The 20,370-nt window shown below is 36.5% G+C and overlaps 1 protein-coding gene across 2 annotated transcripts in view; it reads right to left on the bottom strand.

Annotated features, from left to right (window-relative positions):
* The window catches only part of GFPT1 (glutamine--fructose-6-phosphate transaminase 1), a 59,952-nt gene that overhangs the window by 31,761 nt on the left and 7,821 nt on the right, over positions 1-20,370 (bottom strand). Inside the window, exons 2-8 of one of the 2 annotated variants that reach the window (XM_024558443.3) lie at positions 17,410-17,517; positions 15,410-15,517; positions 9,503-9,628; positions 5,641-5,699; positions 4,330-4,464; positions 2,710-2,771; positions 2,225-2,304 (exon numbers count right to left, since the gene is read on the bottom strand). In XM_024558443.3, the coding sequence (XP_024414211.1) occupies positions 2,225-2,304; positions 2,710-2,771; positions 4,330-4,464; positions 5,641-5,699; positions 9,503-9,628; positions 15,410-15,517; positions 17,410-17,517 (678 nt within the window). Of the gene's footprint in view, positions 1-2,224; positions 2,305-2,709; positions 2,772-4,329; positions 4,465-5,640; positions 5,700-9,502; positions 9,629-15,404; positions 15,518-17,409; positions 17,518-20,370 lie in introns of those variants that run through there. The other variant, XM_053924281.1, reaches the window with a different exon arrangement.

Below are 20,370 nucleotides of genomic sequence, written 5' to 3' on the forward strand. Positions count from 1 at the left end.
AGCTCTTCCCATCCAAATTCAACGGCAGAAAAAATACCACACTTTAAAAAATAAATATTAGGTAACATCCTAGAAAAGATAACACTTTAGAAAGAGCAGATCAGTGTTTGCCAGGGGCTGGGAAAGGGGACAAGGGTTGACTACAAAGTGGCAGCTGGAAGGAACTTTCCAGGGGATAGAAGTTTTCCGTACCTTGACTGTGGTAGGGATTACGCAACTGTTTGCATGTGACAAGACTCAGGAAATTTTACACGAAAGAGAGTGAACTTTATTGTATGTGAAAAAGTGAATGGAAGCGCTGGCTGGTGTAGCTCAGTGGATTGAGTGCAGGCCTGTGAACCCGCTGGTTCGATTCCCAGTCAGGGCACATGCCTGGGTTGTAGGCCAGGTCTCCAGTAGGGGGCGCGTAAGAGGCAATCCACATTGATGTTTCTCTCCCTCTCTTTCTCCCTCCCTTCCCCTCTCTGTAAAAATAAATAAAATCTTTTTAAAAATTTAAAAGTGAATGAAAAATAAGTAAAAAGCCCAGCATCTACATTTTCCAAATAAACACAACCAGCTTTAGTAATAAAGTGCATTAACGGGGTTGAGTTTCAGTATATTCTTTCTCCATATATTGATATTTCATTCTTCAAGCAACAAGGTATATTTAATCACAATATTTTGAAGAAGCTGAGGTATCATTGCCAATTTAAATGAAAAGAACAGTATTACTTGACATTGATATGACTCTTAAAAGCTACAAAATGTCTTCCTATTATCTCATCTGATTTAAGTGGAATATAATTATTATATCCCACTTTATTTGGTCACCTGGAAAAAATAGTAAAAGCCTGAAAGGCAGTTCAGGGTTCTCCCCTTTATGCAACCTCTTCAGTAACAGGTCAAACATTTTAAAATAAACTCTGTTGAGCTGTGCACTGCCTACCTACTAGGAGCTAGTAAGAGCTATTGAAACACAAACCCTGATCTCAGACAGATCAGTCTAGTGATAAATTTTTCCTCCAACTTCTTAAAACCTTAGCCAATATTTTTCATTGTTTCTAAAAGCAATAAATATTTAAATAAAAATAAATAAATAAAAGCACCTTAACACGATGTACAAGGTAACATATAGGTAATGTATACATAGCATAATTATTAACAGAAATCTGAAACTCTGGATCCAAAATCTGTACTCTCACTTGTAGCCTCGTTTTTCTTCTGAAAAGGGAGGGAGGGGGATGAGGAAGATAAGAAATTGCAGTATCTCAGATAAAATAGTGAAAGCAGTCACTATCCAAAGATGAATAGGTTTAGAGTACTTTGCTAAATATTTTTCAAGAAATGAAGAATTATGCATTAAAAATATGGGTTCCAATTTCCTGAATTTACTTTCAGTAACAAGTAAATGGAAGGAGCACATCTTTTGTCTAATTATATCAATAAAATGATCCGGAGTTTGTATAGATGAAAGTCTTATAAAAAATTCAAACATAAATTTAAAAAAGAACAATAATTCCAAATACAAAGCCAATCAAGAATATTGAATGTAAATCTAAAAAGTAAATTGTCATGCATAAAATAAAAACCATTGAAGCCAACTACATCAGCTAAAAATTAGGCTGAATTATTCAAACTACCACTGAGTCCAATCTATAACAGCCTAGCACACAATGCTCTTTTTTTCATCTTGAATCTTTTTTATAATTATGTACCCTACATGATTTCAATTTGAAACAAAGGGAAAAAAACTTTTTTTCCAGATCTCAGAGACTATAGAGAAACAAATTACTGAAAGCAGTTTTCTAAATGCCAGAAGCAGACAGACAAAATATGCTTTGCATATTAGAAAAATGTCAAAATATGTTTCCCCATAAAATAAGCACAATTTTAGAGGCCCAGCACATACATTCACTCCAAGAACAAAGAATTAGTAAAGAATGAACAAGAGGATAAGATTCCTCCCCATCCATGCAGAATGCATTTCCCACCTCTTTCTCCCTGTGATGCCCACCGTGTGAATTTTGGTCCAATCTGAGTCCTAGCTATGGATATACAACAGAAAAAAAATTCTACTTGTCAGAGAAATCACAAGACAAATCCTTTTCATGTCTAGACAGAACTATGTATGAGTAGGCCTGACCAAAGAGGCATTTATTTCAATTTAAGGAAAACAATTCTTTATATCTATACATTGAATTTATACATTATCCCCATGGCATGATGTAGAAGTAGTTTTTACCTGTTCTATAAAGTATTGGAATGTGATCAGTAGAGAGTTTATGTTCACTTCGTACACCAATCAACAGAGGGCTACCGCGTCTGTTAGTACAAAATTAATCAGAATTAAAACCATTTTTATAAATAACACATTAATGATATAAAATTTAAACGTGATGACAGAACACTCTTCAAATATGTTTCAATTCTCTCTCCAAGCTCAACTTCAGATATAACAAAAGAACAATATAAACAGAACTTTAAAAAATATTCAGTAACAGAGGTGGGCAAACTATGACCCACGTGGCAGGTTTGTCTGTTTTTACTGGAACACAGACGTGCCCATTCCTTTATGGATCTTCTATGTTGGCTTCCACACTATGAGAGCAGTCACTGCTACAGAGGCCTTTATAGCGAAGGGTCATTTATACTGAATAGAAAATAAACTTACAACTGAAAAGTTTCAAAATACATATAATTATTGGGCATTATTAAATTTATATATACCTTGTGCCAACAGCTTGACCAGGAAAATGAACGCTTTTAAATACAAGTGCAAAAGCACCTTCCTACAAAGGGAAAAAAATGGATTAGCAATACATATGATAATAAACTATCAAATGTGAAATGTCTAAAACATACTGGCTTTACCACAAAAATTTTTTTTTACACAAATGCTCTTTTGCACTAGTTTATAAACTAGTCTAAACATTAGGCCCTGGCCAGACAGCTGTTAGTCTCAGTGTTGCCCCAATATGCCAAGGTTGCAGGTTCAATCCCTGGTCAGGGCACATACAAGAGTCAACCAGTGAATGCATAAATGAGTAGAACAACAAATCAATGTTTCTTTCTCCCTCTCTCAAATCAATTTTTTTTTAATTTTAATTTGAGGAAGACACTTCCTCATGAGCTTTGCGTATCCAAGACCCACTTTTTTACTAAGCCTATTCTTGAAATAGGCTCAACAGATAATAGTGGCAAAAGAGACCATTTTAAAAGTCACCTTTGTACATACTACCAACACTTCTCAATGAATACATCCTATCTCCCATACTATACATTTGTAAAGAAAGAACTAGGAAAGGTCCCAAGTTCAATATCCAAAACCCATTCTCTGGCCCAGCCATTTTATACCACTGTTAACTTATACTCTTTGACCTTGATATTGGAGATAAATATACACAACCAAATTGTGAACATGCACACCATACCAACCCCTCTACCCAACCTCCTCAGGGACAGGCCCTAAAGAAATCAACAATGAATAAAGAAGGATCACGAGGTAGGAGAGGGAAGGAACCACCACTTTTCTCTTGGGCTGGGAAATACTTTCCTATAGAAGCACAGAATCAAGTAAAAGTCCCCCTAAGGAAAAATAAGGAGTGAACTGACTGACTCAGAAACATGCAGACATTATCCTAAAAGCTACCCTTGCTAAGTTATTGACTGGGAAGAACACGGAGCGAGCGGGAAGCAAGAAAGTGATGAACCCCAAGTGCGTGTATTGCATGTATGTTTTGTGTGGTATGTTTGGGTTTGTGTGTGTGCGTGCACAGTGTTTGGACAAACTGTTTGATTTGACATTACTGTTAATTCCCATGATACTAAGCCACAGTGAAAGAAGAATTTTCAGTGTGTGTGGGAAAAGAGGGGTCATCAGTCACACAATAACCTCTCAAAATTATTCCAGTTGAAAAGTTATATATATGGGAAAAAAAAGCCAAAATATTTTTAAATTAGCATAGTTCCTGCTCCTCAAACTTGATTTTAAGGGTTTATTGTGATTAATGTTGGCAATAATTATCTTTAAAAGTGTGATTTAAAGACTGATGGTTACTAGTGGGAAGGGAGGTTGGGGGACTGGGTGAAAGAGGTGAAGGAATTAGGTACAAATTGGTAATCACGAAACAGTCCCAGAGATGTAAAGTACAGTATATGGAATACAGTCAGTAATACTGTAATGACTATATATGGTGGCAGGTGAGTACTGAAAATATTGGGGGGATCACTTTGTAAAGTGTATGTCTGTCTAACCACTATGCTGTACACCTGAAACTAATACAAAATAATATTGAGTGTAAAGAGTAACTGAAAAATAAAATTTTGTTTAAAAGTGTGGTTTAATACCAATTGTTGGATAACTCTCTCCACCAAGGTAGTAAAACTGGTATCTTGACTTTCCCGATTGTCATACATGTACTTAACAAGCTTGGCAATTGTCTCTGTGTCTGTTTCAGACTCAAAGTCATAGCCCTTGCTTTCCTGTAATTAGAAAGAAGAAAATGACACATTTAAGGAAGTATTCACCATATCTAAATCTTTTCTACAGAATTTTTCCCCAAAAAATCTTACTAACCAATTTCTAATATTTTTAATATTTTCTAATACCACCATATACCCCACTACCCACTGCTGAAAATTAAGGTTACCATCTAACTATAGTGACTCCAAAATAGCAAGGTATTCTGTGTAACTGAATATACACTTATAATTACATAAATCTATATATGCCATATATGAATTAAATAACTTTTAAATGATTAAAATATAATGAAATATTTAGTATAAAACACTCATTCCATAATGAATATACAGTCATACCTCAGGACTCGTTGGCTTCAGAACTCATCAAAGCCCGCACTCATTGCATTTTGATGAGAAAACGTGTTTCAGCACTCAGTGCTTGCTCGGGACTCGATGCACTCGCTAGAGCTTGTATGAATTACATCGCCACCCAGCAAGAGAAAATGCTTCATCAGCACTCCTCACGAGTTCCGGAATGAATTAACAACGAGTACTGAGGTACCGCTGCAATTCTTCATTTAACAATGATATTTTATTATCCAATACAGAAGTCATTATATATACCCGGCTATTTAAATTTAAATTGATTAAAGTAGAATAATTTCCAACTTAGTTCCTCGTCATAGTCGCTCAATAGCCACATGTGGGCAGTGGCTGCTACACTGTGCAGCAGATACGGAAGGCTTCCGTCACTACCGAAAGTCCACTGGGACAGACTGCGAGCGCACCACGACGGGCATCACCGTGATCTCTGCAGTACTGCACAGTACACAGCCATGCAGGGCACAGAGTCTTCTTACACATCCTGGACTCTTTTAAAAATTACAAACAATGCAAAAAATGACAAACAAGGTCTCTCACAATGCAAAAGGCATTACCCTCAAATTCCAATTTTATTTGAGCTTCTGGGCCATTCATAACAAAGCCAAATAATTATTTCCTTTTCTTGTAAGAAACAAAAATGTTCCACTGTCAACAAAGAAAAGTCCCATAAGCCATCATATCCTTGCAACTGTCTTTGGAATTACTTGATCACACCTAGATAGTCCTTATTGTACATCTCAACAAGCAACCTCACTGCTCTCACTAGGACTACTGTCAAAGACTGGTGTCTTTTCAGGTCACTCTACTTACCAAAAACTTTTTCAAGTCTTTGTAGTTGGTGATGATTCCATTGTGAATAACAATAAATTCTAAAAGAGAGAGAGATATTAATAACCAAAAATTATAGGTCTAAAAACATTATAAATAGCCATTACTGTTAATCGTTTTTTCTCAAGTCAAAAAATGTGTCACATGCTGTATTTCAAGGTGTAATGAAGCATTTTCCACTTTTCACTACCAGATTATCCTCAGGTAGATCGGCAGCACAGTTTACGTGGCTTAGTGGAAGCACACGATGCAAGGAAATGCAATAAACTGAGGTCTGGAGTCATCGATTTCAGTTGCGGCCAAACTACTAACCCCAGTGTCACTAAGCAGCAAGTTCTCGGGCTTACGTCCTCCCGTGCAAATAGAGAGGGCTGAACTAAATAACTATCGTTCTCAGTTCTTTGTTCATTCATTCTTATGCATAAACATTCCTAAATTTAAAGAGAAGCCTTTCAAACTAATATAATTATCTGACTTACACTAAATGAGTTTAAGAACTAAAGTTAAATAAGTTAAAAAGAAAACCAGACATTATTTAGTTCTATAATTAAATTTATTTTTCTGAGGTCCAGATAAGTCCTAGATAAATGCTAAAACAGAATTCCAAGATCAAATACATATGAAAGTAGGATATTTTCATCTTTTTTTATTAAATAACTTAGAAAAATGTAAGAATGGATAATCAAGAGTAGACATTATTATTTATAGCTACTGACAGTGTACCTAAAGACTACTGATAGGAATTTACTATTTGAAGTTTATGTAAGTCAGGAGGGAAATTACAACTAAATTCGATTTTATATTAAATTATAAAAAGGTTTTAAAAATACTTAAGCTAACATTTTGACCTAACGTTAAATAAGCTTAGATTGAATGTATTACAAACCAAATAATAAAATAAGCATTTTCCCTAGATTTTTAAGAAAGAAAAGATGATACCCCAAAATACTACTATAAGAAAAAACTAAAAAAAATTTTTAATGCTAGAACACAGAGAATCTCGAACAGCTGATAGCTGACATAAAGACTTAAAGCAAAATTAACCAAATATAATCTAGATATGTTTTTAGGAATCTTTTATAAATGCCTTGTCAGAATTAAATGTTTGAGAGGTTGCCAGCATTAATCCAATTTAATATTTCTCAATTAAATTGTAAAATCTTATCGCAAAAGGGATATATATACACACACACACACATATACTTTTGTATATATTTGCTTATTTTTAAAAACCACAGACTCTAAAAAACAAAATTGCTACATGGTTACCTCCAGAGAAGATAGAATAAGAAAAATAAGACAGAAACTAGATTTATTTTAACATGCCTTTTTCATAGGTGTAACCTCAGAAATATGCAAATATTTTCTTTTTAAATAAAATTGATTTTTAAAGAAAATCAATCCTTACAATTCAAAATGAAATAAAACATATTAACAAAAAATGCTGTATCAGTGGGTAGCACAACCATATACAGAAGGATTATTCTGAGTGATTCTGAAACACAGTAATTTGATTATACATCCCTGAAGAGATATACCCTAAGGACAAAAAAATTAACAAGCAACAGTAAACATATTCTTATGGTAGCATGGGTATTATGATTCTGTTTAATGTATATCATGTAACAGATAAGTAAGTATGTTACTAGTGTGAAGAACTACCTCTTAGGTGTCATTGAAATAAAATACATAGATTAATGAGATAAAGTAAAAACCTTAAAGCCTTGAATCTGAGTCAGAAGTGTTAGTGTAAAATTATGTTGTGTTTTACTTTAAACTTATACAAATGCAGGTGCACTCTCAGAAATACATATATCCCCTAGCTCTGCCCTCTGAAACAGCCGAAGTGTGATAAACACTTCTAGGACTTGACTTACAGTCTTTAAGTATCATTTCCACTAAAAGGAACGAGGGCTCCTTAGGGAACTAGTTGACTCCAGCTCCGGAGCAGGAGCAGAGGAATGTGGAACCTCTTGGCCTACCAGAAAACAACAGACTATTGAGCCCACTGGGTCACATCAAAAGGACTCAGAAGCCAATCTGAATAAGCTGCAAATGGCCAAAAATGCTTGTTTATCAATATAAATAATTATAGACAATTACTTCAGTGTTTTGAAACATAAAATATTTCAAACCCATAAGTTCACACTTTTAAATTTCAGTTTTGAAACAAATGAAATACTTTAAATCCATGAGTTTATAATTTTAAAAGGACCTCATTGCTCATTTTAGAACATGTGAACCACTTCATTTTTGAAAAATAGTAAATAAAAGGGAAAAAAGTCAAGCATTAATCCTGCCTTTCCTACATACTCTGTACCTCAGGGTAACCAAGCAGTTGATATGGAGAAGTTTCTCTTTAGAAAATTATTTGAGATAATAAATGAAGAAGGAATGAAAGTACTGTATTAGACTATCACCAATTTAAAACCCCTAAAGAAATAATCAATCTTGGCAACCATCATGAATGACTACTAACAACACAAAGAAAAACATACAAGATTATGACAAGAAAAAATTCTGAGATGTCCTAAATTAGATGACAGCAAGCCAGGGGGGAAGATTACCTGGGAGGTAATCTGTTAACAGAGACAGGGGCAGAAATCAACAAAAGACTGCTCATTACTTTGAATCAACTTTTAGGCCACTGTTTCTGCGCTTATCTAAAAAGAACAGCCAATTAACTACCAGACACCACCACAAACTTCCCAGGCTGTTGCCCAGAACCAACCCAAAAGCAACAAACACTTCTCCCTTACATACCCATCCCAGAACTAGCCCCACTTCACCTATTCCTACCTCCTGCCCTTATCTACAGCCAAGGTAAATTCTTTCAAAACAATTTACAGCTTTCTTCCCCAAACTCAGTGTATAAAAGAGCCAGTCAATCCCAGGATGGCAGACATGTTTGTCTTCCCAACTAGCCCTGCTGCTGGCTGTTTAAGTTGTCTGTCCCAAAACCTGGTCCTTTTTCTGCTAGCATATCGCTCAATAAACCCTTTATTTCAGAAAAACTTTCGAGCTCACCCTGCTTGGCATGGCTCAGTTGGTTGGGCACCCTCCCACAAAGTGAAAGGACGCCGGTTCAATTCCCAGTCTGGACACATGTCTGGGTTTGGGCCTGGTCCCGGTTGAGATGTGTGCAAGAGCCAACTGATTGACATTTCTCTCACACATAAATGTTTCTCTCTCCCTCTATCTCCCTCCCTTCCCTTCTCTCTAAAAAACCAATAAGTAAAATCCTAAAAATAAAGTAAGAGACTCCTAATTTCCCCCTACTCCAAGTTTCTAACTTTACAACAAGGAAAACTTACAACCTCAAAGGTTAATATTTAACAATTCTATACCCCCAGTCGTAAACAAACACTATACCAATTTGTAATAAATAGAACAGACAGAGCAGCACGTTAAATGATCCATGGGATGCATGCAATCAACATGATCTAGACTGTTAAAACCTCTACACGACAACAGAAGAAACTGCAAGGAAAAAGGAGAGAAAGGGTGAAGTCTCTTAAGAGACACATCAACATACTAAGTCCTGACCTTGTAGAGATACAACATTTAAATATTTACAAATTAAATGCTACAACAGCTAGCTATCTGTGATATATCTATCTATGTGATATCTATTAGTTTCCAGAATAATCTGGGTGGGAGGTATAGACACACATAACTAATCACATTTGATAAATATTGAGTCTGGGTGATGAATACACCCGGTTTTGTATACTCTCTATATATGAATATGTCTGAAATTTTCCACAATAATAAAAAATAAGAGCTTCCATTCTTTCCCATTTGGCCCTCTGCAATCATTCCAAAGCATGTACAACGTCCATACCATTATTTTTATCGGAGCGCTGGGGGTGGCTATTGACAGGATTGGGTTCGCCGTGTGTTGCCCAACGGGTATGAGCTATTCCAAGGTGTACATCAAATTCGATATCCAAGTCCATATCCTGTTGTTCTGGAGATAAAATGAAAAATTCCAGTATTAAATTACGCTGTAGAGATAACGCTAGATTTAAATATAATTATTACAGTGCTGCTCAACTGGAATATACCATTATTAAAACTAAAGATTAGGCATACTCAAAATAGTAATTAAAAGATTTAGAGGAGTTAAAGCAGAATGCAGCTGAAATATTTAGGGCAAGTGGTTTCAATAACAACCAAAACAATGCATGCAAAGAGATAAAACAAATGTGACAAAAGTAACTATTGGTAAAGCTAGATGAAATACACGGGTGCTTAATGTAGTATTCTTTCAAGTGTTCTGGAGGCTTTAAAATTTTCACAGTTAAGAGTTAAGTACAAGAAGAGTTAATGTGATTTTTAAAACCTGTATTTAATCCTTGCATTGATAAAAATCAGTATTGTCTTAACTAGACAAATATAAAATAAATGCATCTTCTCAATGTCAGAACCTTATGACCACCATTTCTTTGGCTCCCCAAACATATTCAAAATATAAACTGCAACCATGAAGAGCTTCCACAAGCACAGAATAGGTCCTTGTGGACAGAACAACACTATTAAAATATGGGGTTATAAACCGATGCTACTTGATCTTGAAATCAGCTATTCTAATTCCTTTTACCTATGAGCTATCTTCTTGCTTCGTCCAGGAAAAAAAAAAAAGGACAGTTCTAGTTATTTACTAGTAACGACCCCCTTCTAATTTCCTAAATACAGGATTCATTTAGCTAAGATAAAACTTATCAGATAACAAAACTCATCAGAATTAGGTCTAAATTAAGAACAAACTGCTCAGAAATCTGAATAGGAAAGTTCATGAACTTTAGCACAGTCTTTGTGGTTTTACGCTGGCCAATCAGGTCATTCCAAAATACAAATCTGATCAAGAAATAAGGCTTAAAATCCTTGAACAGACTTCCATTGGTTTTTTTTGGTTTTTTTTTAAGGGAGGGAGAGAAGTTTCAGTGTGAGAGAGATACATTGATCAGTTGCCTCTCACACACCCCGTATGAGGGACCTGGCCTGCAACCCAGGCATGTGCCCTGACTGGGAATCGAACTGGTGACCTTTTTTCTTGGTTTATAGGCTGGCACTCAATCCACTGAGCCACACCAGCCAGGGCGACTTCCATTGTTTTAAAAAGTGGTTTGCACCCTGACTGGTGTAACTCAATGGACTGGGCATCATTCTGCAAACCAAAAGGTCACTGGTTCGATTCCCAGTCAGGGAAAATGCCAGGGTTGCAGGCCAGGTCCCTGGTTGGGGATATGCAAGAGGCAACCAATTGATGTTTTTCCAGGTTCCAGATTGGGGGTGTGCAAGAGGCAACCAATCAATATTTCTGTTACACATCGATGTTTCTCTCCCTCTTTTTCTCCCCCTCTTTCCTTCTCTCTAAAAATAAATAAAATCTTTGAAAAAAATAAAAAGTGGTTTAAACACATGAGGGGGACCCAAAGAAAACTGGAATTATCTTCTGGAGGGCAAGCCTCTTATAGTACAGGCTTCCCCTGCTAGGTGAGTGTTCTAGGAACATATCTGTATCAGTGTACCAGCTGGTGTTGTTGTGAGAGGCTATGTTCAGCTTCAGTTAATTTTTTTGAAGACTTTCAACGTGTTTGCCCACTTCATGATAATGCACCTGCCCACAGCACTCTGAATGTTCAGCAGTCTTCAACCAAATATGGCATGACCCCTGTGCCCCACCCTCCCTATTCGCCCAACGTCATCCCAAGTGACTTCTTTTTGTCTCCCTGGATGAAAAAAAGTCCTCAAGGGGAAATGTTTTGCTGATGTGGAATAGACGAAACAAAAAATGGCAGAAGCACTAAAAGGCATCAAAATCAAGCAGTTCAAAAACTGTTTTGAACAATTTTAAAAAACATCTTGATAGGTGTATTGCATCAAATGGAGAGAACTTTGAAGGTGACTGAAGTTTAAACTTGTAGAATACAAAATTTTTAATAAATAAATTCCAGGCTTTTGGGGGCCCCCCTCATATGAATCATCCTAAACCTAGTCAAAGGTATCTGCAAAAAAGATCCTCAAATTCTAACATACAACCAGAGAAACAATTTCTCAAGATAGAGCCCCAATACCTTTTCATGGCACATCTGTTCCCCATCTACCTTTCCATCTTCATTGCCTTTCCCTCTCCAATTACTCCTCAAAGCTCTCAACACACCACCCTGACCTACATGACTCAGTTGGTTGAGCATCATCCCAAAAAACAAAGGGTTGCCAGTTCAATTCCCGGTCAGGGCATATGCTTGGGTTGCAGGCTGGTCACTGGTTGGGGCATGTGCGAGAGGTAACCAATCGATGTTTCTCTCCCTCTCTTTCCCTCTCCCTTCCCCTCTCTCTAAAAATAAATAAATAAAATCTTTTAAAAGCTCTCAACACACATTTTACAAATACCAGATAACACTTACTGAGTACTTTGTGCTAGGTTCTCAAGGCTTTTCACCACTCTATCCTTATCACTGTGGTCCAAGCCACCATCATCTTTCATCTGAACTAATTCAATAGAATTCTAACTGGTTTCCCTGTACCCAATCTTCCATCTGTACAATCTGTAACAGTTTTGCACACCAACCAAAGTGATCCTTTCAAAACAGAAGTCAGATCATGTCACTTTCCACAAAATTTTCCAATGGCTTCCCGTGACACACAAAGTAAAATCCATCGTCCTGAAGGTCTGACATGACCCAGCCCTCAGCCGCCTCTCTAGCTTCATCTCCTGCCACTCTCCCCTCCCTTACTATGTCCTGGCCCTACTGACTTGCATCCATATGAAGGCCAAGCCCACACAGGTTCTTTGCACTTGGTGTTCCCTCTGCCTAGAATTCTCTCTTTCAGACAACCACCTGGTCTCTGCTCAAATGTCACCTCTTCTATACTTTCTCTTCATACACTAATCACTACCTAACATTATATATTTGTTTGTTGTCTGGCTGTCTCATTAAACAGTAAATTCCATCACAGCAGTGAGTTTTGCCTATCTTGTTCTGTTTTGTCCTCAGTGCCTAGAGTGATGGCTGGTACATAACAGGTACTCAATAAATATTCATTTTGTTATTGAATCCTCACAATACTCTGGGAGGAGAGGTACTATTGTCTCCATCATACAGATAAAGAAACTGAGGCTCAAAGAGATCACAGAATCTGCCTGACATAGACCATAGTGAATAGTAAGTAGGGATGAACTTTCAACCCAAATGTGGTTGACTGCACAGCCTAAGGTTAACACCACCATGTTAAACTCTGCTGTCCTATTACATTTATGACGTACGGTCAAGCTGGCTCCATCAGAATCTGAGTTCTACAAAAGCAGCAGCTTGTCTTATTGTCTTTGAACCCTAAGCACTAACAGCTAAATAGGGCAGATACTCAAATCTTTATTGGATGGCTCCATCAATAAATAGATTCACTCATCAATGTATTCTTCCCTGGCTTACCTGTGTTCTGAATAATTAAGATGGCCTATTAAATGACCTCCAGAAAAGTAAAGAATACTGTTCATCACTAGTTAACAAACTAATGCAAGCAACAAAAGCATCTGACTAGTTTTTTAGGCTAACTACAATTAAAGCAATATCTCCCTCCACACGGTGGCAAGCACCATTGGAGAAAGAGTCTTTAACAAGAGTCTGTAAATTGAATCCATGTCAAGTTCATGGTAATTACCAAACCTATTTATTTCACTGTTGTCATTTTAGGAACATGTACCCATGTTCCTTATTCATTAAGCTGATAGATCATTCAATTCTGCAACAGGTCAGGACATCTTTTCTATTCTCCTTAAGCCTCATTCTATCTATAGTCCCTCAATTTCCACTTTACTCAGCTTTTTCTGCTCACCTCCTAACTGTCTGGTTTAGCTTTTCTTTTGTCTCTGACTCCCGTGAAAGGCTAACTCCCTACCTGCGCCTCCACCTATCTGAGTTGTAACTCCTCAATAATTTCCTTCTTTGCCTCTTCTATCCTCCCACCACCTTTATGCCCCAGGCATTTTGCCCTGTTCCTACTTTTTCTCAGATATCATCATTCTCTTTTTTACTTTAATAGTTCAAACATTTAAATTTCCATCAATGATAAAAACTCAAATGCCTACATCCAGAGATAACAAATGTCAACATATAGTCATTTGTGCATTACATCTTTTTTAGGACATACAATGTAAAAAATCTTTAATTTTCGTCACTCCTTAGAACAGCAGCCCCCTCTGCCTCTGCCCCAAACTTCATGACCTTTCCTGCCAACACCATCTAAAGACAGTGCCTATTTCTCTGTCAATTCCCACGTCTGCAAAATGAAGGTGAGAATTGTTCCGCCTTCATGGGTCACAATGAGGAATAAATGAGTTAACACACACGAAGCACTTACAAGAGCACCCGGGACACAGAAAGCAATCAATAAAAGTCTGCTATTATAAACGTCAGAAGCTACCAATAACCTCCTCCTTGACAAATCCAAAGGCCGTTTCTGAGAAGTCTTTCTTCTTGACTGGGAAAAATAATATAAACATCACAAACATCCAAATATCTACACCCAGAGTTCACAAAAGTTAACATCTAACCATTTGTGCTTTAGATCTTTGTTAAAACCTAAAATGTAAAAGATGTGTTTGATACCTCCTTTGTACCCTGCCCCTCCCATTTCTCCCCAGAGGGCTCTCAAGGAGATGGAAAACCTTCTCCACTGTGCCTTCAAACTTCTATTATGCTAATGTGTGTCCAAAAATTATAGTATTCTTTATGGGTTTTTTTGAGGTGGCAAATACTTAATGACAACAATGTTGTAAACACTGGAATGATAAAAGCTTTCTGCCTTATAGGACATTCACCTTTTTTGTCAATACATATTGTTTGTGTTTTTTAAATGGTCTTATACCTTACATATCCTACTGAACATGAGGTTCATAGTAATTCTCCAGGCCCCCACACGCACAACCAAATCCAATGCACTCCTTCCAAAAGCTATATATGGCCATCACTATCATTACAACTTACGATCTCATTCCCTTACTGGAGAACATAGAGGTTGTTTCTAAATTGTGCTGCAATGACTTCTCGTCATGGCTCCATGCCCACAGTGTTTCTTCCACGTATATGCCCGAGAGTGGGAGTGCCTGGACACAGGGTATGGCATCTCCCATACAGACACTGCCAGATTGCTCTTCAAAGTGATTTATCAATTAAGAATTTACCAACAATGTCTGCAATCCCCTATTTCTCCACTGCTTCCTGACTCCTGCATGAAAGGAGGAGGTATGTTTCAACGTTGACATTCAAAGATGGTGACTCTGGCCACAACCTGCCTTTCTGGCCTCCCACGCACATCTACCAAAAATAAAGATAAAAAGGACTACCTAACCTGAAACCTATATAATTTTAGTAACCAATATCACCCCAATAAATTCAATAGAAGTTTTTTAAAAAAGGACTACACCATTCCATCAACAAACTCATCTTCCCTACCTTTGTCCTATGAAAGGCCCTTCCTCACAAACTGTGGCAACTTCACTTTAGAATAGTGATCTTGTTCTGAACACAGATGACCTGATGTCCTTCCCTAATCAATATGATCATTTTTGAAGCTCAGGTACATTTTAAAACCAGTACAGACAATAACAAAACTACTTTTCTTCCCTACCTTCCACTTTAAGAATCACTAAATGGGGCCCAAAATATGGGAAGAAAGATAATTTGATGAGGAAGGGCGAAGGAAGAGAAAGGGCAGGGGAACAAAATCAAACTAAGTACATTACTGTGAACTTCTTCATCCAGCGCTTTCACTTTCCCTTTCTTCTTAATGAGCTGGATCTTGCAGGCATTGGCTTCCCAATCTTTGTCATTCCCTCCATCAACTCCCACACCTGAATCATCAAAAGGTAGAAGAGCAAGATTAAAAACTGGCTATTACTTATGGTGTGAGGAAAAACTTTAAAATACTTTTCATCTAATTAATGCATTTACTTATCAATTCAACATATACTGAACACCTATTATATGTCAAGAACCAGGATAGCTGCTACAGACAAAAATGAAAATAGCCCAGTTCCTGTCCACAAATTTCTAATAGTGTATTAAGAAGACAAAAAAAATAATTGCATACAGTGCGGTTTCATGTTATAATAAAAGTATTACAGGTTGTAACTGGAGTACAGTAGACAAACAGAAGATGGGCGCCCACCACACGACTGCGATAAAGAGGGCATGTCAGGGAACACTCTCTTGAGATTCTACTGAAGATCCTAAGGAATCTGAAAGGTATTCGGAAGGTACTGGACGGCAGAGTAGTTTCAAGTAGAGAAATCACATGGCAAAAGTGTTTAGAAAAATCTCTGGAAACAGTGTAAGAGGATAGACTGGAGCAACAGAAAGAAGAAACCAGCTCAGAAGTTACAGCTTTAACAAAGCACAAAGGAAAGGGCCTGAATTAAACAGTGGCACAAAGATAGACATGGGTGATATTGAGTAGAAATGACTGAATGTAACATGAGGAAGCAGGAGAAGTCGGGGACACCTCCTAGGCTCCACCAAAGGGACTTGGTGATAAAAGGCACACTGAAAGAACTGATTGAGAGTGGGGTGAGAAGAGGAGCCCCCAAAGCAGAAAGAAAAGAAATAATCAGCATGTAAGGAAGATAATGAGATGTGCTGTCAGAGAAGCTAAGGAAGAAGGGGAGAATTTTAAGAACAAAGTAGTTAAGAAATTGACTTTCCATTAACTGAGGAACATCATGGAAGACAAATGCCCGTTACAGCTGGCAAGGCTAAATGTACAGAAGAGTTAACAGCAGGCCTGCACTGTACCCTTAGAAATGCCTGCTCATGAAGTTAGACCTTGGATTTCAGGAGGGTTCCCAACACCCAAACTGATAAAGAATAGCTCACTGCACCTAAACCGCTGGTACAACTATATGGCTTATGCTGAACATCTGCTTCTCTTCTGGGAGTCTACAGTTTTGGTACATTTGAGACAGAGGGTGTCTAAATGACCAGCCCCCAATGACAGCCTGGGGCACTCCTTGCTACTGAGCTTCCTTGGTAGACAATATTTCACAAATGTTGTCAAAATTTGCTGGGGAAGGTAAAAGCATCTATTGAGACTCCACTGGGAGAGAACCCTTAGAAGCTTATGCCTGCTTTCCTCCAGACTTCACCCCATGTGCCCTTTCTCTTTGCCAATTTTGCTCTGCATTCTTTTGTTGTAATAAATCAGAGGCATGAGTACAACTATATGCTGAATTCTTTCAGGAAATAATCAAATCTGAGGGTGGTCTTCGGGACCCCCAATATAGCTAAGGAAAGGAGCTAGAGTAGAACATAAAGTTAACAGAAAGTCATTTTTATTTGCTTTGTAATTTATGTAAGATAGAAAACTCTTAAGTTTATATGCTAAAAGCCTAGAATATCTGGGGAAAATTCAATTTATAGAAAAGAAAAAAGATAATTTATACAATAAGGCCTTCAAGATCTTTATTCTACCAACCATGGAAATGCCCCAGATGATTTATATGTTTATACAATAATATTCTTAACAAAAGAAGATATCCATTAGAAGCAATACTCTACATAAATGATAATACTGTTGAAATTACATAAACAAACCCTTTAAACATTCTACAAGACAAAAATTCTTCAGATTTTAGATTTGCTCAAAACAAAACAAATATTACTAAAGAATCCAGTCACCTAATAAAAAACTTTTCTATTTTGATTCAAGAATCATGCAAACCCATAATACTTTTTTAAAAGGAAATACCAGCAGAATCATATCCTCTGTACTCCAATCTCTGAAGGCCTTTGATTAGGGTCTCCAAGATTTCTCTTCTTGTTCGAGGGACATGGTAGTTTAAGTAAGCGAATATACCTGCAAATAAGCAAATATTTAATAGAAAATTCTGTCTAAAGAATAAAAATTAACATAATTATGATAAAATCTTCATTTGCACAATTATGTGTAAGATGTGCAAAAATGTCAACTTAGAGTCAATCGTTAAAAGAGAAATAAATCCTCGCTTCAAACTGTCTAAAGGCAGTGAAATTTTTTCAATAGGGGATTTCTCATCTATTAAAGGGCTAAGGCAAATATGTCAAAATAAATGTTTATTTTTTTGAAAGCAGCTTATAAGCTGGTCACTTACTGTCCACCACAGCCATTTTGTAAAGTGATATTTAATTTTTAAAAACTAACCAATCAACAAATTTGTGGTTTATGTTATAAATACTTAGCAATATATTTAAAGAAAAGCTTTTCCTGAAATAAGTATTTTAAGCTACATATGGGCCCTACAAAACTATACAGATGAAATAATTTTTCTTCTTCCTATGACCATGTTATCAATAACATTTAGGAGTAAATAACTTATAATTATCAATAATGTGAAAAATACTACCTAAATAATCTAGTAGTAGGGGGATATATTAAAATATATATAATCAATTTAAAAGAAAATGGCTTGAATCACTATTCACCAGGTATCGTATAGCTAATGACAAATAACTGCAATACATGTTTACAACTCTTGAAAATTCATAGAAAAACACTTAATTTTGAAAAGCAAAACTAGAAATAAAACAATTAGTAGTACATGTGAACTGAGCCAGGCAAGCGAAGAGGTAGTAAATAGAACACTGGTAAATAGTATTCACATTGTAGGAACAGCAGGGTGGCAATTATCTGAAGCCTTCCATGATTATGCTTTGGCCAAGGTGGAGACAGCTGAAGACTAAAATATGAGAACATATAAATTCAAGTTGCTTATTTATGAAAGAATTTCCTTTTTTTATTTTACACTATACTGCCAATGAATCATAGGGGATTAAATGAATTCTGTGGAGTAGAACTCCAAAACAACTAGTCTGTATTTCTATTTGAAAAGACCTCTTCATTTCTACAAATATCAATAGCTTGGTCCTACTGAAGCATTTCAGCACACAAAAATACCAAATAGCTAATATCCTACAAAGAAGCCATAATACATGTATGCTGAGCACCCTGATCAGTACAGCACAATTTTTTTCAAAACAACTATCATGCCCTTAAAAAAAAAAAAGGAAATCCATGTTTTAAAACTAAATCCAAAATAACCTGAAACAACTGCTTAAACTTTCCCCCAAAAAGGAAGTATGAGACCTGGAACTTACAGAAATCCTATACTTCATTCATATTTAAAAAAAAAAAAACCTTTCAGTTGTAAGGGTTTTTAAGTTATTATGTGTCATACAAGCACCTTATTTTTGCAACACTACAACCTTAGATGACATCTGGCGTTTTTATTGTCACTACTGTTCCTTCATAAAATATCTACAATATGAACTAAACCAATAACCCAACTGTAAATCACACCTTTACGTGTTCTACATTTATTCCCCCTATGGGTCACTGACCTTTGATAAAGATTGAATGCAGAAAAGTGTCAGTCCCAAAGTATTTTTATTAGAACACTAAATGACAATACATAACATACAATTCTTTTCCCAAAATATTACCTTAATATAAATGTGCTAAAGAATACTAATTCTCAGCTAGTCCACTCTCCGCCACTGTGACTAGCATTAGCTAAACAATCTGCTAAAGGAAGACACAACCTAAGTCATTTGAAGATCATTAACTAATAAAACATATTACATTGTCAAGACATGAGAATATAATATGTGTCTGAGGCACTCTGGAAAGCCTTGAAGAGCTACCAAATCCCAATAATTCAGAAAAATTCACTACTAAATTATCTTCCTTGTTTTCACCCATCTTTCTTAAGCATATGCATAGCTCACATTTAAATAAGTGTATATATAGCTCACATTCATTTCAAAGTTTAATATTATAAGTATCTTGGGTCTTTATTTAGAAGCTTGGTGATATCTCTGTGACCAGAAATATGTCATGGGAACTTAACTGTTGTTTATATCAATTAGCCTATGGTGAAACTGGTTTTGTCATCCATCGCTTCACTTAAAGTCGCAGTTTCCAGGAACCCATCAATGACACCGAGGACGTACAATATATTGTTATTAAAAGCAAAGTAACATACAAAATATGAAGACATTTTTCTATAAAACCATATTATTGCACCTAAGAAGATAATGTTCTAATATCACCTAATACAATGTTCATATTCAAATATTCCATATTATCAGAAAAATGCCTTTTACAGATGATTTGTCCCTTCTAGGATACAATAAAGGTATGAAGCCCACATATGATTGTCTCATGAGTCTCTTTGAATCCAGAATGGTTTCCCCCACTGCCTTGTTTTCCCCAAGACACGGACAAGCTGAGGCCAATTTCCTTGTTAAATGTCTCGTGCTGTGGCTGTGTCTAATTGTTTCTATATACAAGGGGGGACCCAAATATCCCTGAAATTTATTTATAAAAAGTTGTGTATATATTCTCACATGTTTAAACTTCAGTCACCTTCAAAGTTCTCCCCATTTGATGTAATACACCTATCAAGACGTTTTTCCCCACTGGCAAAACAGTCTCTGAACTCCTCGATTTTGATGCCTTTTAGTGCTGCTGACATTTTTGGTTTCAGCTCTTGGCCACTGGCAAAATGTTTCCCTTTGAGGACATTCTTCATCCAGAGAAACAACAACAAAAAAGTCGCCTGGGGCAAGATGGGTGAATAGAGAGGGTGGGGCAAGGGGGTCATGCTGTTTTTGGTCAAAAACTGCTGAACACTAGGTACGGTGTGGGCAGGTGTGTTATCATGAAATTGGC

The sequence above is a fragment of the Desmodus rotundus genome, chromosome 5 (genome assembly GCF_022682495.2).
Source record: "Desmodus rotundus isolate HL8 chromosome 5, HLdesRot8A.1, whole genome shotgun sequence".
NCBI classification, from domain to species: domain Eukaryota; kingdom Metazoa; phylum Chordata; class Mammalia; order Chiroptera; family Phyllostomidae; genus Desmodus; species Desmodus rotundus.